The 15506-nt window shown below is 39.2% G+C and overlaps 2 protein-coding genes across 9 annotated transcripts in view; both read right to left on the reverse strand.

Annotated features, from left to right (window-relative positions):
• Positions 1-6199: 6199 nt before the first annotated feature.
• On the reverse strand, positions 6200-12618 carry ywhah (tyrosine 3-monooxygenase/tryptophan 5-monooxygenase activation protein, eta polypeptide). 5 transcript variants are annotated; one of them, XR_007427335.1, is made up of 3 exons: positions 12034-12618; positions 7590-8414; positions 6200-7489 (listed from the first exon to the last, which is right to left on the reverse strand). XR_007427335.1 is itself a non-coding variant. In XM_007231980.4 (2 exons), the coding sequence occupies exons 1-2, from the start codon at positions 12118-12120 to the stop codon at positions 7761-7763; spliced, it is 741 nt and encodes a 246-aa protein (XP_007232042.1). In that variant the 5' UTR covers positions 12121-12618; the 3' UTR covers positions 6200-7760. The 5 variants fall into 5 exon arrangements, 1 of the variants encoding a protein (XP_007232042.1); XR_007427334.1 differs by having other exon boundaries at positions 6200-7504; XR_007427333.1 differs by having other exon boundaries at positions 6200-7524.
• Positions 12619-14937: 2319 nt separating this feature from the next.
• depdc5 (DEP domain containing 5, GATOR1 subcomplex subunit) overlaps positions 14938-15506 on the reverse strand; it is a 60700-nt gene continuing 60131 nt past the window's right edge. For all 4 annotated transcript variants that reach the window (XM_049468322.1, XM_049468325.1, XM_049468324.1 and 1 more), the window contains one exon: positions 14938-15387. In XM_049468322.1, the coding sequence (XP_049324279.1) occupies positions 15089-15387 (299 nt within the window). In that variant the 3' untranslated portion in view covers positions 14938-15088. The remainder of the gene's footprint in view (positions 15388-15506) is intronic.

Below are 15506 nucleotides of genomic sequence, written 5' to 3' on the forward strand. Positions count from 1 at the left end.
CTCCTGCAGCCGGCCTCTAATACTGCTCACCTGCACAGGTGACTCACCTGAGTGTGGAGGGGGTGGAGCTATACACACACACTCACACACTTTACATATACTTTTCTTTTTTTACATGATTGGACATTTAACTATTCAAATGTCCTAACCAAAAAGTGCCGCAAAGAACAGCAAATTATAATTACAAATAGAAAATAATAATATTATAAATATTAGTACATTTAGGTACATTTATATGTATCATGCCTTTATATAATATGAAAATGATTACAGGTGTGGTCTGTTCTGATTAAACACTGGGTTTTTGTATGCCACAAGAGGGCGCAAAAGTGTAAAAAAGCAGTTTCCCCCAATGCTCTTTAAAAAAAAAAAGCTCTTAATGGATAAATACTCTTGGGTAGTGTTCCTCCTGGTGAAAGACCATTGGCTGCTAGTCATGCCTCTAACCAGGCTGAAGTGACTCAATTTTTTCAGATTTTTTTGCTCAATGTGGTTCAGATCTGATTTGTTTTTATAACAGTGTGAACGTGCCAAATCTGTTTTTTGTTTTTTTTTCTCAAATCAGATTCGAGTCACTTTCATATGTGGTCCTAAATTGGATACGTATCCAATTCATGGACATGCGACATGAAAATGAACGAAATCCATGCGTCTTATAGCAGCAAAAAAAGCAGCAAAAGCAAACCGCCTGTCATTTTTTCTCCTCCTCGACCTGAGCATGAACTTCAGACCAGCTGTTTCCTGTTTCTCCACTCCAACAAAAGATGCTCCACATATGAGCTGCTAACAAACTCCTCCATTTCCCTTTATAAAGCTACAAGTCTCTCGCCTCTATAATATGCGTTTTTTTTTGGTGGTGGTGAAGAAGGAGACGTTTATACAGGTATCTTATACACCCTATTTGAGTAATGTTCTAATCCATATTATATGAGAAGCAACAACTATTCAACTAAGTAAAGAAAAAAAGACTTAAAAAAAACACTTTAAGGTCAGTCAATTCAAAAGTAAGAATTATTTCAAGTATTTTGAAAGTATCATCAAATGCAGTCACTGCAAAGAACATCAAAAATGTTATAATGATGAAACTGGTTCTCATCAGGGCCACCCCAGGAAAGTAGGAGCAAGAGTGTCCTCTGTTTTACAGGATTTTAAGGATTTTCTGCAGATAAATGCTCTAAATGACAATATTTTTATTTGGAATTTGGGAGAAATGTTTTCTGTAGTTTATAGAATAAAACAACAATGTTCATTTTCCTCAAACATAAACCTATAAATAGCAAAAAAAAGAGAAACTGATTCAGAAACTGAAGTGCTCTCTTCATTTATATTATATATTTAATTTATTATACAGAGAGAGAAAGTGGTAGTGACAGTAAGAGAGGTATATAGAGGGTGTTTCCCTCTTTGGGTTAATTATAAAAGATAATACATTCCTCGGAGCTGTCAGAAATCAGTGCTCTCAGACTCGAGTGATTAATGATCAACTCAGCAGGAAGAAAAACCAAAGAATTCCAGTAAATGAGAACTCGAACTGATCTCACGCCAATATCACACACAGCAGCTCTCTGCTACCAGTGTTTAACCGTGCTTTCATTTATCACTATTCACACCAGCAGCTCCTGAATTCAGAATAAGACTGAAGCTCTGGAGACGGTTTTCTGAATAAATCCAGGCTGTAGTTTTACAGGGATCTGGAAAAAAAAAACCCTATGATAATAGGGGTCAAAGGTGACTGATTACCTGCGGTTCACTTATTGCACTATTATAACTACTGAACAAAACTTTAACCCCTTAAACTGCGTCTATTATTCAGCTATTAACTACCGTAAAACTACACTGGCCACTTTATCAGAAACACCATCATAAAAGCCCACCTGTTTGCACAGTTTGTTTTAGGCATCCTTTTAAAGTGGTACTGTAGGTGTTTCTAATAAAGTGGCCACTGAGTGAAAGAACCTGGTACAGTAGGTGTTTCTAATAAAGTGGCCAGAAAGTGGAAGCAGAAAAACACAGTAAGTGTTTCTAATAAAGTGACCAGTGATAAAGCACAAGTTATAAAAGGAGTTTCTTATAAAGTGGCCACTGAGTAAAAGAAGAAGGTAGTTATAGTGGGTGTTTCTAATAAAGTGGCCACAGTGAGTGGAAGCAGAAGGTTCAGTAAGTGTTTCTAATAAAGTGGCCGGTGAAAGTACAATATAGTATGTGTTTCTAATAAATTGGCCACATTGAGTGGAAGCACATGGTACAGTAGGTGTTTCTAATAAAGTGGTCGGTGAGTAAAAAATCAGGTTTAGTAGGTGTTTCAAATAAATTGGCCAGTGAGTGGAAGCACAATGTGCCTTAGGTGTTTCCAATAAACTGGCCAATAAATGGAAGGTACAGTAGGTGTTTCTAATAAAGTGGCCACAGTCAGTGGAAGCAGAAGGTATAGTAGGTGTTCCTATTAAAATGTCCAGTTAGTGTAAGCAGGAGGTACAGTAGGTGTTTCTAATAAAGTGGCCACAGTCAGTGGAAGCAGAAGGTATAGTAGGTGTTCCTATTAAAATGTCCAGTTAGTGTAAGCAGGAGGTACAGTAGGTATTTCTAATAATGTGGCCAGTACGTTGAAGCACACATAGTAGGTGTTTCTAATAAAGTGGACAGTAATTAGAAGCACAAATATGTGGGTGTTTCTCATGAAGTGGTCAGTAATGACATAATTTGCTCTAACAGAGCTGATCCATATAACACATTAATATGAAGTATTGATCAGCCTTGAGAGCTGCTTTGAGGAGTGTTTATCTAGTCATTGATGACGGGTTATTAAACGATTGGTCAATGCTGAGGCTTATCAGAAGGAAAACGTTCAGATTTAAAAACATTTCCTCCAGTAGAATATCTGCTGATAATCACACTCACCCAGATATTCCTCCTTTTTGTTTGTTTAACTGATAAAAACTCACCTTTAGAACTGAGATTTTTCCTGTTACATGACCTAAAGGAGAGTCCCAAAGACTGAGATGTAGTGTGAAGTTTCCACCAATCAGTGATGGTTTGGAGAGACATGTCATCTGCTGGTGTTGATCCACTGTGTTTTATTATCAAGTCTAAAGTTTGTTTTCCCTCAAAATCTTACAGCTCTTCATGCTTCCATCTGCTGACTTTAACTTTTATGGAGATGCGGATTTCATTTTCCAGCAGGACTTGGCACACTGCCCACACTGCTAAAAATACCAATTGGTCTTATATAAAATTCTAATTTTTGCTTAAAACGCTTAAAATAGATCACTCAGTGTGTAGTACATCTATATAATATACGAGTTTCATATTTTGAATTCAGTTACTGAAATAAAGTAACAATAAAGTAATTATATTTTAATTTTTTGAGATGCACCTGTATTTTGTTGCACATCAGATGTAAACCTCTACTTTTAGGGGTGCTTTAGCAAAACATTAACCTAGCATCTCCTGTTGTAAACTAAATCGTTTGGTTAATAATGTAAACTATACATAATTATACAAACTAAACATAAACTATTGTGCTATAAGGTGTAATATTGGCTCTGCTGTGCCGAGTAGATCAACACAGCAGTGCCAATATTACATGTCATAGCACAAACCTCGAGAGTATTATTGCGATCATACCACAGTTCTATTATCACTGTTTAATGAAAGATTTTGAGTTAAAGAGGAGAAGGAATTAGGATCTGTTTGGTTATAAGAACTCCGGCAGTTAAAATAGTTCCATTGCTGCTCTGTTTGTTTGTAGCTGCACTGTTTGGTTTGTAAGTGCTGCATCGTTGCTAGGTTGCCTGTATGTGACGGAGTAATACATGGAGAGCTTCGGTTAGAGTGCATTACCGGCTGATAACGGCACTCATAGAACGCCTTTCAATCACATTGCAGGGTCGGAACTAACTCTGGTATAATAATGCTTGTAGACCAGCTAAACCATCCAATTCAAAAGAAAACTAGTCAACCATCTTATCAGATCATTACATATGAAACATTTGTTGGCTGATTGGTTGACAGAATAATCATATGCTTTAGACAGCTGCCACTAAATGTCAGTGTTGGATATGTCTGCACGTGAGCAGCTCTATTTCATTCAAATCCAACCAGTTAAATATTAAAACCTGCTGTTGTTGTTCAGACAGGTTCTGGGAAGAAGTCGTCCATTATCTCCAGGATATTTCCTTGTTTGTTGAGGAAGGAAACGCAGACCTCCTTACTTTTCCTTATTAAAACTTTGTTCTGTACTGGGAGAAGTGTGATCCACTCTGTATAATAAATTCTTTCCGAGTCCTTACTCAGAAAACCACCTAACTAAACTTCATATCGCTGATCCTGAGAATGAGCCTATAAAACATGGAGAGTTTATTAATGATGGTCATTAACACCCTCTGATCATGATAAATTAATTTAAAACTACACATTTATTATCTTTATTATACGCATTATAAATATTATAAGTACTGTACCACTTGACTTGACAGGTTGTGTCAATAAATCATGTACTCTTAATACCAGGCTTTGACAAACAGTAATGATATATGTTAAATAATGTAAAATAAACCAGTCAGGGTGTCTCTTGCTCATCATTCCCTTTAAGAGCCAGGTGAGCTCTGACTTTGGCAGATTGCTATTTTAAAGGCGCAGCTACCTGGATGTGTCCAACGCTTCTTGTATTTACAGGAACAGTTGTTATTTTATTTACTTTTCTGTTAATTGTTGGTAGTGCAATGCATTGCCAAGATAGCAATGAATGTCTGACTGTTGATGTCTGTCTAAAACTCTATTCAGATGGGATTAGTTTCTCAGGGGGACGTCTGTGAAAAATATTATTCTCTTCTACTCAGTGATAAAACTCTTGCAATACGCCGGACTGCAATTGAAAAAACAGGAGCACCAGTACGTTTTATTTTTAGGCTTTTTTCTCGGTCACATGACATCGCGTTCAGTAGCTCCTCCATTTCCACTCGCTGTTGTGGTTTTTTTTACGTGGATTTCCACAACACAAACATGGACGTTCCGGTGGGAACAGAGGACCCCCATAAAAGAGAAAATTACACCAGAACCCCCTAAGAAACTAATCCCGTCCAGATAGGGCTTAGGTTTTATTCAGTATTTAGTGGTGCACCTGTGTTTTTTATTGCCAAGATAGCAATACGCCAGAAATTTACCTGAACACACCTCAAGGAGTGAAAACAGACTGTTGGCTGGGTGCAAGATAGCAATGAGCATCACAACACCTAGGGCCCTTAATGTTGCATCCTGTATTGTTCCTGGTGATAATGATGATGATGATGATGATGATGATGAGTGTATGTCGTCGCTGTCCAATGAAAAACACTTATCTCCAAAACAGCAACTTTACAGGAGAGATAAAAAACCTTGTAAACTTATAATGGAAGTCAATGTGAAAAGAGTTTATTTCAGGTCATTTTGAAGAGTTTCTATTGGTCCGTTCATCAAGAAATTTTGACACAGTGTAAGGGACAGTTTGTCTGTTCACATTATGTAGTAAACTAAAAACAGACAAAAATGGAGATACGTGGACAGCGACGATATGCATATGTGTATTAAATAGGTATGTACACATATACAGTACAGGCCAAAGGTTTGGACACACCTTCTCTTTTTCAATGCGTTTTCTTTATTTTCATGACTATTTACAATGTAGATTCTCACTGAAGGCATCAAAACTATGAATGAACACATGTAGAGTTTTATGTACTTAACAAAAAAAGGTGAAATAACTAAAAAAAAAAAAAAAAATAATAATAATAATAATTATTATTATAGTTTCTTCAAAATAGCCCCCCCTTTGCTCTGATCACTGCTTTGCACATTTTGGCATCATTCTCTCAATGAGCTTCAAGAGGTGGCCACCTGAAATGGTTTTCCAACAGTCTTGAAGGAAGGAGTTCCCAGAGGTGTTTAGCACTTGTTGCCCCTTTGCCCTCTTCACTCTGTGCTCCAGCTCACCCCAAACCATCTGGATTGGGTTCAGGTCCGGTGACTGTGGAGGCCAGCTAATTTTTTTATTAAGTACATAAAACTCTACATGTGTTCATTCATAGTTTTGATGCCTTCAGTGAGAATCTACAATGTAAATAGTCATGAAAACAAAGTAAACGCATTGAATGAGAAGCGGTGTCCAAACTTTTGGCCTGTACTGTGTACAGTATGTATAATAAAGCACTCCACACACTGCAGGTTCAGATTTCCCATGGCAGGCTTCTGATTTTAATGGCATTCTTTCGTTCACACGTCGCGCCAAAAACCTCAACCAAAGGTTCTGGAGCCGCCGGACCCCCGGCCGGAGATCGCTCGCCAACCGGAGATCAGCGGACGTACACAATTCACAGGGCTAACAGTGTTCACAACAGGAGAGTGGCATGGGCAGGGACACAAACACACACACTCACTCACACTCGCATACACTCGCAAAGCAGTGATAAAGGGCTACAGATGAGGAGACGAGTGAGGAAGAGGTTACAACCACGCGATTCGGCAAATAATGTGGAACAACTTCACTGTACGGCGCCACAGACACAAACTCACACGCCCCCAAACCCCGCCCCCATCAATTAGTGTTAATTAAAGAGTCCCTACAGAGATCCAGAGTCCTTTAGAGAGAACACACTAAGTAAATGTCACCTGGAGACCAGTAGGCTAATTATCAGCGACTCATCGAGGGGGAAGGGAACGAGGGGGAGGGAGGAGGGAGCAGGGAGGAGGATGGAGGGAGGATGGGAACAGCACACAGAAAACAGATCAGGGGGGAGGAGAGAAAGAGAGGAAAACAGAGAAAGAGAGTGAAAGACTGACATTGAGTCAAATTATATAAAAAAACAACAACAACAAAACAAAGAAAGGCTGCCAGGGTCCATAAGGCAATGGCAACCCTGGGTGTGGTGAAGAGAAGATTGGAGAATATTTGAGAAAAGAAGAGAGAAACAAAAAAAAAAGCAGAAACAAAAGATTTGAGAAGATTTGCAAAGATCTGAGATTAGAAGATTTGATCAAAAGGATCAAAGGAGAGAAAGGAGAAGATTCAAGAAGATTTGAGAAAAGAAGAGAAGATTTGAGAAGATTTGAAACAGATTCGAGAAGATTTGAGAAAATGTGAGAAGATTCGAGAGAAGAGAAGAAGGGGTAAGACTGGAGAAGATTTGAGAAGATTTAAGAAGGGAAGAGAAGAGAAGAAGAGATAAGATTGGAGAAGGTTTGAGAAGAAAAGATTTGAGCAGATTTGAGAGAAGAAGAGAGAATTAGAAAAAAAGAGAGAGAAGATTTAAGAAGATCCAAGAAGATCTGAGATTAGAAGAGAAGATTTGAGAAGATTTAAGAAGATTTGAGAAAATTTGAGAAGATTAAAAAAAAAGATAATTTGAGAAGATTTGAGAAAAAAGTGAAGATTTGAGAAAAGAAGAGAAGATCTGAGAAGATTCGAGAAGAGAAGATCTGAGAAAAGAAGAGAAGATTTGAGAAAAGAAGAGAAGATCTGAGAAGAGAAGATCTGAGAAAAGAAGAGAAGATCTGAGAAGATTCGAGAAGAGAAGATCTGAGAAAAGAAGAGAAGATTTGAGAAAAGAAGAGAAGACTTGAGAAAAGAAGAGAAGATCTGGGAAGAGAAGATCTGAGAAAAGAAGAGAAGATTTGAGAAAAGAAGAGAAGATCTGAGAAGAGAAGATCTGAGAAGAGAAGAGACTTATCAGGAGGACTATGGGGGGCTACTACAGCTAGCTAGATTGCAGGAGAGTAGAGTTAAGGGTTCAGTTATTGGGGTCTCCTCCTTCATTGTCCTGCTGGTCGCTGGTCCAGAGGGTCAGGTTGTCCCTCAGCAGCTGCATGATGAGCGTCGAGTCCTTGTAGGAATCCTCATTCAGATTGTCCAGGTGACCGATGGCCTCATCGAAGGCCTCCTTGGCCAGCTGGCAGGCCTGCTCCGGCGCGTTCTGGATCTCGTAGTAGAAGACGGAGAAGTTGAGCGCCAGGCCCAGGCGGATGGGGTGCGTGGCCGCCATGCTCTTGCTGATGTCGAAGGCCTCCTTGTAGGCCGCCTCCGAGGACTCCACGGCGGAGCCGCGCTTCTCTCCGGTCGCCACTTCGGCCAGGTAGCGGTAGTAGTCTCCCTTCATCTTCAGGTAGAAGACCTTGCTCTCCAGCTGGCTCTCGTCACAGTTTTTGATCAGGAACTGGTCGAGCAGGGTCAGCACGTCCTGGCACACAGACTCCAGCTCCTTCTCGATGGTCTCGCGGTACCCCCGCACCAGCTCCAGCTTCTTCTCGCTGCCGTCCGCCGCCGTCTTCTGCTCGATGCTGGAGGTCACGCGCCAGGAGGAGCGCCGCGCCCCCACCACGTTCTTGTAGGCCACGGACAGCAGGTTACGGTCTTCGTTGGAGAGCGGCTCGTTGAGTTCCGTCACCTGGAGAGAAAAAAGACATTGGAAAAGTTTGTCCATGGGTTCCATTTTGGTTCTACATATGGACGCCAATGATTGGCCCCATCAGGATCAGTGATGGGGCCATGAAGGGGTGAATATGGCCACATTGTCTGGGTTCTATACTACACTATATGAGGCCTAGAAGAGACCCATTTGAAATGAAGGTATTTTGGGATATCCAAATGGGTCCCAATGACAACACGTATAAACGCACTCAGATCTGATGTCTGGAACCCACCTAGCCCACGTTCCACCCATATGAGCTCCCATATGAGGTACAGCAAAATATGGAAAACTGAAAAAAATATGTTAATTATTAAGATTTATATAGAAATGTATGTATTTAATTAATGCTATTCAATTATGTTGTTGGTCCATTCACTCTAAAACACATAATTGCCAAAGTACATAACATTTACACAAGAGATGTTGCTATTTTTCTATTTTAAAATGGTCACAAAACAAAAGACAATAAAAACTGAGTTTTAAAAATAAAGCTTTTTAAGAATATTAAGCAATATGAAATATCTGAAACAAACATATCTAGATAGCACACTTGCCTTAGGCTAACACGCTGCTCACAAAAGAAATCAATAATACAATGCGATTCTATTAGAGCTGCTACAAGAATGAACTGAACAAGAAAGATAATTAAATGGTATTGGTAAAAACTGGATTTAACAAAAAAGTCACTAGTCACGCTCTAAAAAGAATTTATTTATTTAATCTAGATATTATTAGCAATAATATTATATTAGTATTTGTTCGGATAATATATCGTCACAAAAAACAATTATGATTTACAATTTTATTGCACACTTTTAAAGCATAATGAGTTTTTTTAGACTTTGTAATTAAAATTAAAACTATTTTTTTGTTAAATATTCTAACAAATAATACATTTTAAAAAGTCAATATATATACAGTATATATCATGCTAAAATAAACAATAGGCAAAATTTAATACTGAGGTCAGCAAAAATTATTATGATCATGTACATATCACTGGCCAGTCCAGTAAAAAACATGTATCTCCAGTTTTTGTCTTTTTTTTTTTTAGTTTTCTGCATCATCACTATTGTAATAATACATTGTTTAAATAATCCAATAATGTAACTATCATATCAGGCCTAGCAGCAGTCTTATAAAATTACATAATCAAGCAGAGCAACTGCTCAGAACATCTGCAGGACGTGCTGCCTGGGACGTCCTTCCTTCACTTGCTTCCGCTTTAACGTAGCTGTGCAGAACGACTGAACCCATAAATACATAATATATAAATAATATATAAAGCACCGCAGCATGCAGAGGATGCACACAGCAGAAAACCAAGATGCTCAACCACAATTTAATCTAATTTAATCTAATCTAACAGCGTCTGGTTCATCCTTCTCCCTCCTTCTCTCCGTCTGCTCCTCATTTTCTCCTGACCTTGCATACCTCTGTGCAATGTCAGTGGAGGGACAGCAGCGTGGTGCATCACTCAGTTACATCATCTACACGGACAAGACAATGTCAATCAAAGATCAAACATAGAATCTAGTAAATAAATACAAGATTATTATTAATAATATTAAAGCAGATCAGGCCGCTGCATGCAGAGGTCAGTCTGGACCTGACAGCCCTTTGTGCTCTACTGATGCTCATATGGATGGAAGTGATGCTGATGCTGCATTTGCATCTGCATTGCAGATAATCACATTTTCCCACCAGAAAAGCTTTAAAAATAAACTAAAGGTGGATTTCTATGGGTTTTAGAGCATCTAAAAACATCTGACTGCAGAATTTATCATTTAAAAGGGGGTTTTAGTGCACAATAGGTGGGCTTACTGTATAATGGCTGAGAGGGTCTATGTAAAAGATAGGCAGCAGCGCCCCTAGTGGAGGAAGGATGAAATGGAAGTGCAGCTATTCTTCTGTAATGTAAATCTGCATTACGAAGAAATATGGCGTTATGGTATATGATAAATGTATATATATATATATATATATATATATATATACATGACCTTCTCAATAATTGTTGCTGGTCACAATGTTGTTTATTTAAAGGGAATAATAAAAAAAGTGACAAAAATAGGTTTTACAGTGGTTTTTACCTTTTTTATGTTCCATTTATTTAAGATATTTTAAAAAAATGTTTAAATTCAGATAAAAATATATTAATAATTCTGCTAAATTATCGTTATATCGCAATGGTCGTAAAATGGTTTTAAAATGGCAATAATTTAGTTTATTGAAATAATTTCTGGGACAGTATATCGTCCTAATCAGAGCAGGCCTCATATCAGATACTGAAAAAATTCTGATATAGACTGATTCTTTTTTTATAGATTTAGAAGATTTATTTTCTGTCACAAAAGTGTATCATCCTCATTATCATTCTATTCATTCTCATCACCTCATCCTCACTATTAGAATCATTATCCTCGCCATCTTTATCTCCCTCATCATCCTCATTATCACCATAAACCTCATTTACATCATTCTCATCTTCATTCTCATCATTATTCTTATCACCCCATCCGCATTACCATTATCTTCATAACCATCACATTCATCCTTATCTTCTTTGTCATTACCATCTTCACCAGCTCATTCACTAGCTTCATGGCCGAGGCCATTATTACCTCACTGTTCTTCATCATCCTCATCTTCATTATCTGTCATCATCTTTCTCCTTATCACTCTCATCATTCTCATTATAATCCTTATTCTCATCATCTTTATCCTCATCATTGTCTCCATTACCATTATGTTCTACATTATCATCCTCATCCTCATCACTCACCAGCTTCCTGGCAGAGGCCATGTTATCAAAGAGCTCTATGCTGGACCATCCTAACCATCATCATCATCATCCTCAACCCCCATCATCATTTTAATAATCTTCATTATCATCATTATCCATTATCATACTCCTTATCTTCCTCATCCACATTGTAATCATCCTCATCCTCATCATCCTTAACACTCACCAGCTTCCTGGCAGATGCCATGTCATCAAAGATCTCTGCACTGGACCATCCTAGCCATCATTCTCATCATACTCTTCCTCACTTTTACCCTTATGCTCATTCTCATCGTCATTATCATACTCATCATTTTAATAATCTTCATTATCATTATTATCCATTATCATCCTCATCCTCATCATCCTCAACACTCACTAGCTTCCTGGCTGAGGCCATATCATCAAAGAGCTCTGTGCTGGACCATCCTAACCATCATCATCCTCATTATCATACTCATCATTTTAATAATCTTCATTATCATCATCCATTATCATACTTTGCATCTTCCTCATCCACATAGTAATCATCCTCATCACTTTTCCTGGCTGAGGCCATGTCATCAAAAAGCTCTGTGCTAGACCATCCTAACCATCATCATCATCATCCTCATTCTAAACCTCTTCATCCTCACTTTCACCCTCATGCTCATTCTTATCGTCATTATCATTATCATCATTATCCATTATCATACGGTCATCATCACGGTCACCCTTATGATAATACTCATCATTTTAATAATCTTCATTATCATAATTATCTATTATCATACTTCTCATCTTCCTCATCCACATAGTCTCAGCACTCACCAGCTTCATGGCTGAGGCCATGTCATCGTAGCGCTCCGCTTGCTCGGCCAGCCTGGCTCTCTGGATGAGCTGCTCCCTGTCCGCCATCCTCTTTCTCTCTCTCTCACCTCTTTCTCCTTCTATCTCTCCCTCGCTCTTCCTTTCTTTCTCCCCTCTCTCTTTCCTCTCTCCCGTGCGTTCAGCTGCTGGCGGTGGTTGATAGTGGTGTTCTTCTTCTTCCTCTTCTCCCTCCTCTTCCTCTCTGTGTGTGGGTGCAGCAGCTGGGTGCAGTGATGGAGGAGATGAAGGAAGGTGATGGTGGTGGTGGTTGGTGGTGCTGATGCTGCTGAGGATGATGTTGGGTGGAGGGGCTGAGGGAGGAAGAGGATGCGCAGGCGCGTGCGGTCAGAGGGTGGGTGCGGGGGTGGAGTAGGTGCAGTAGGTGAAGGATGGATAAGGGGGTCCTCCCCGGTTTAGGGGGTCCAGTAAAGGCAGGAGATAAAGAGCGAGATAAGAGCGGAGTGAAGATGGGCTCGGTGCTCGCGGTGCTCGCGCTCCTCGGCGTTCCAGCAGCGACCAGGGCGGAAGAAAGGCAGGACAGAAGGGGGAGGGGCGGTGGCGGGGGGCTGCGTTGTATTTAATGGTGACGTCACTTTCTAAAAATAGACCACTCCCCCCTCCATTGCACACATAGGCGAGCGCGCCTGCGCAATGCACACTGCTGCATTCCTCGTTGCAGCGGCTCCAGCGCGCATGCGCAGCCCTCGCTGGAGCAGCGGATTTCCTTTTTTTTGTTCATTTATTCACGTGTTTTTACGTGTTTAAGCGTTTTAAGCACTGAATTCTGTGTGTTAAACTGTAATAAAGAGCGGGGGAACATCATTCCTGCTGGGTTTAAGAGGTTAGATTGAGGCGGTTAGAACAGGAAAAATAAAAAAGAATAAAATGAAATAAAAAGGGCCTAAATAATTTAACACCCATTCATTCTGTAGGGTATCCCCTCTGAAAAGAGCTGCAGAGAACTACATCCTTTAAATAATTTTAAATGTCTTGAATCTTCTGCCTTTTGAATAGCCATTTTACATTTCATCAGTATAAAAAGAAAAAAATAACTGTTAGACGGAGGGATGAAAAAGTGTTTTTATTCCATTTGCAGTAACTGCTTTTAAATTTGGCACCAATTTTTAATCATACCTTTATTTATGTTCATGTTCTATTTGTTTTAGTGTTTTTGAGATCAGATGTTCAGTAATCAGATTGGTAGTGATGAGTAACATTCTTTATACTCAGATTTACTGCAGTGATGTAAGTTTACTGTTAACACTTTGTTAACCATAGGATTTTTTACTTTTGATGATCTATGGTTTATTAAAGGTTATACCAACCTTATCATTGTTGATTCACTTTTCAAAATCAAAACCAAAACCAACATTGATTTAACCATAACATGAAATGCCAGACTATGAAGCATTTAGGTGCTCCTACCTGAGGTGCTGTTAGCTTGTGTTTTTCTTCCTTTCCTGGGGCAATCCTGATGAGGGCCAGTTTCATCATAATGTTTTTGATGGTCTTTGCAGTAACTGCACTTGAGGACACTTTCAGAGTTTTTTGTAATATTTCAAATTGACCGACCTTCATTCCTTAAATTAATTTGAGTAATTGCCATTATATGAATTACAACACTACTCAAATAGCCATTACCCATATAATATAATATCTAGCGGGGATCTGTAAGTATGTGAAAATTCCATTTGAGTGTCGACTGCCCCTATAAACACTCCAAACACCAAAAAATCCATCCGTTTTCTGTGAATCAGCAAAAAAGACTTTGGTATCAGCAACCATTTGCATCTATGAGTCGTTTGGATGCTCATCTCTTATTGTGATGTCAAAATAAGGAAACCTGCATAGAATCACCCTGGCTCCACCCCTCATCCGTCAACCCCCCAACCAAAGCTCCACCCACTAGATCAGTAGAAGAAACAACATTTTGATCTGCTGGTTGAGAACTTCAGACAGTACACAGCAGGATTAGCCAGCAGACTTCGTCTGAGGGAGGGATCTGTACCTACTGTCTATGGCAAGTCAGCAGATAAGGGGGAGATGTAAATACTTTAAAATAATAAAGACTTTTGTGTTTCTATCGCAGTAAAGCATTTAGAACAAGCTAACACTAAAGTGTGGCAAACGCTCAGCATAAACATGGGGCGTGGCCAGCAACAGCTTATTTATTTGCATTAAAGTGTCAGAGCCCTTAAATGGATTGTTCTGAACGGGGCTGAAACTGGTAAGAATAGAATAGAGCTGGTGAGATCTCTTTATCTGTATGCGAGGATGAACTTCAAAAACACGTTTTGTATAGAACATAGACTTATTTCTAGACTTATGCGTATGGAAAAATAACATGATTCAATTATTAAGCTTTCAGGATTTATAGTAAACTTGTAATTTCTATATTTTTAATATTAACCAGTATTTCAAACAAACATATTTTAACCCTTTCAGACCTGAATTATCTCCAGTGATGTGAACAAATAAAACTAAAATATTTGAGTTTTTTTTCATTCAGTTGTGTGTAATATGTTATTTTTTATATTGACATTTTTTATTTCATCATTAAAAAAAAAAAAAAGGTATTCCTAATCACATTAAATTAGTAAAAATGAGCTGTTACTTTGCCTCAATGACTCTAGTACTACTGTTTTTCAGTGCAGTTAATGAGATCTAAAGCCGAAGCTACTGATCCAATAATGTTATGTGCCACAAAACAATTAAAAATAAAGAAAATACATGATGCTCATTGTAATGGACACAGGGCCTGAAAGGGTTAATGCGCACTGTCTCTATATATGACGTAATATACTGTACATTATGTAATAATAATGCACTGCAGATGCTTCTGCTGACACTGTGAGTCAGAAGACGTTGGTTTAGTCAGATTTATTATTTATTTCCTGTCTGCGTTCAGGCAGAACATTAGGTATTAGTCAGGCACAGATCAGGAATTGACGCAGGTCATATATTCCCAGCAGCAGTTCTCAGTCAGAGTCTCTCTTTCTCTCGGTCTCTCTGTCCCTCAGGGGGCGCTAGAGTTCATTTTGTCCACACAGCTGTCCCAGAAGGCCACCAGCCGGTTGTCCTTGTTGGAGCAGAAGTCGGTGAAGTCTCGGAGGAGACGGTCGGCGAGTTTCTCGTCCCCCAGCACGCCGGTTCTCCAGGCTTTGGTCAGCATGGTGTTGTACGCCCAGTTGTAACCGACTCGCTCCTCGCAGCCGAACAGACTCTGACTTGCCGAGGAGGCGGAGTTACGCCGCCGCCGCTGCTGACCGCATGAGTACTTCCTCTTAGAGTACGGCAGCTGCATGAACACTGTACCTGGATGGATAAACCAAAAAAGAAAGAGTTAAATAAGAAATGCTGTAATTCTCTAATATATCTAATATCATGATTAAATGTAGATAAAGGTGTTAAAATCATTTTGAGTGAGTTTGGTT

This window comes from Astyanax mexicanus, chromosome 20 (genome assembly GCF_023375975.1).
Source record: "Astyanax mexicanus isolate ESR-SI-001 chromosome 20, AstMex3_surface, whole genome shotgun sequence".
Classification (NCBI taxonomy): Eukaryota; Metazoa; Chordata; class Actinopteri; order Characiformes; family Acestrorhamphidae; genus Astyanax; species Astyanax mexicanus.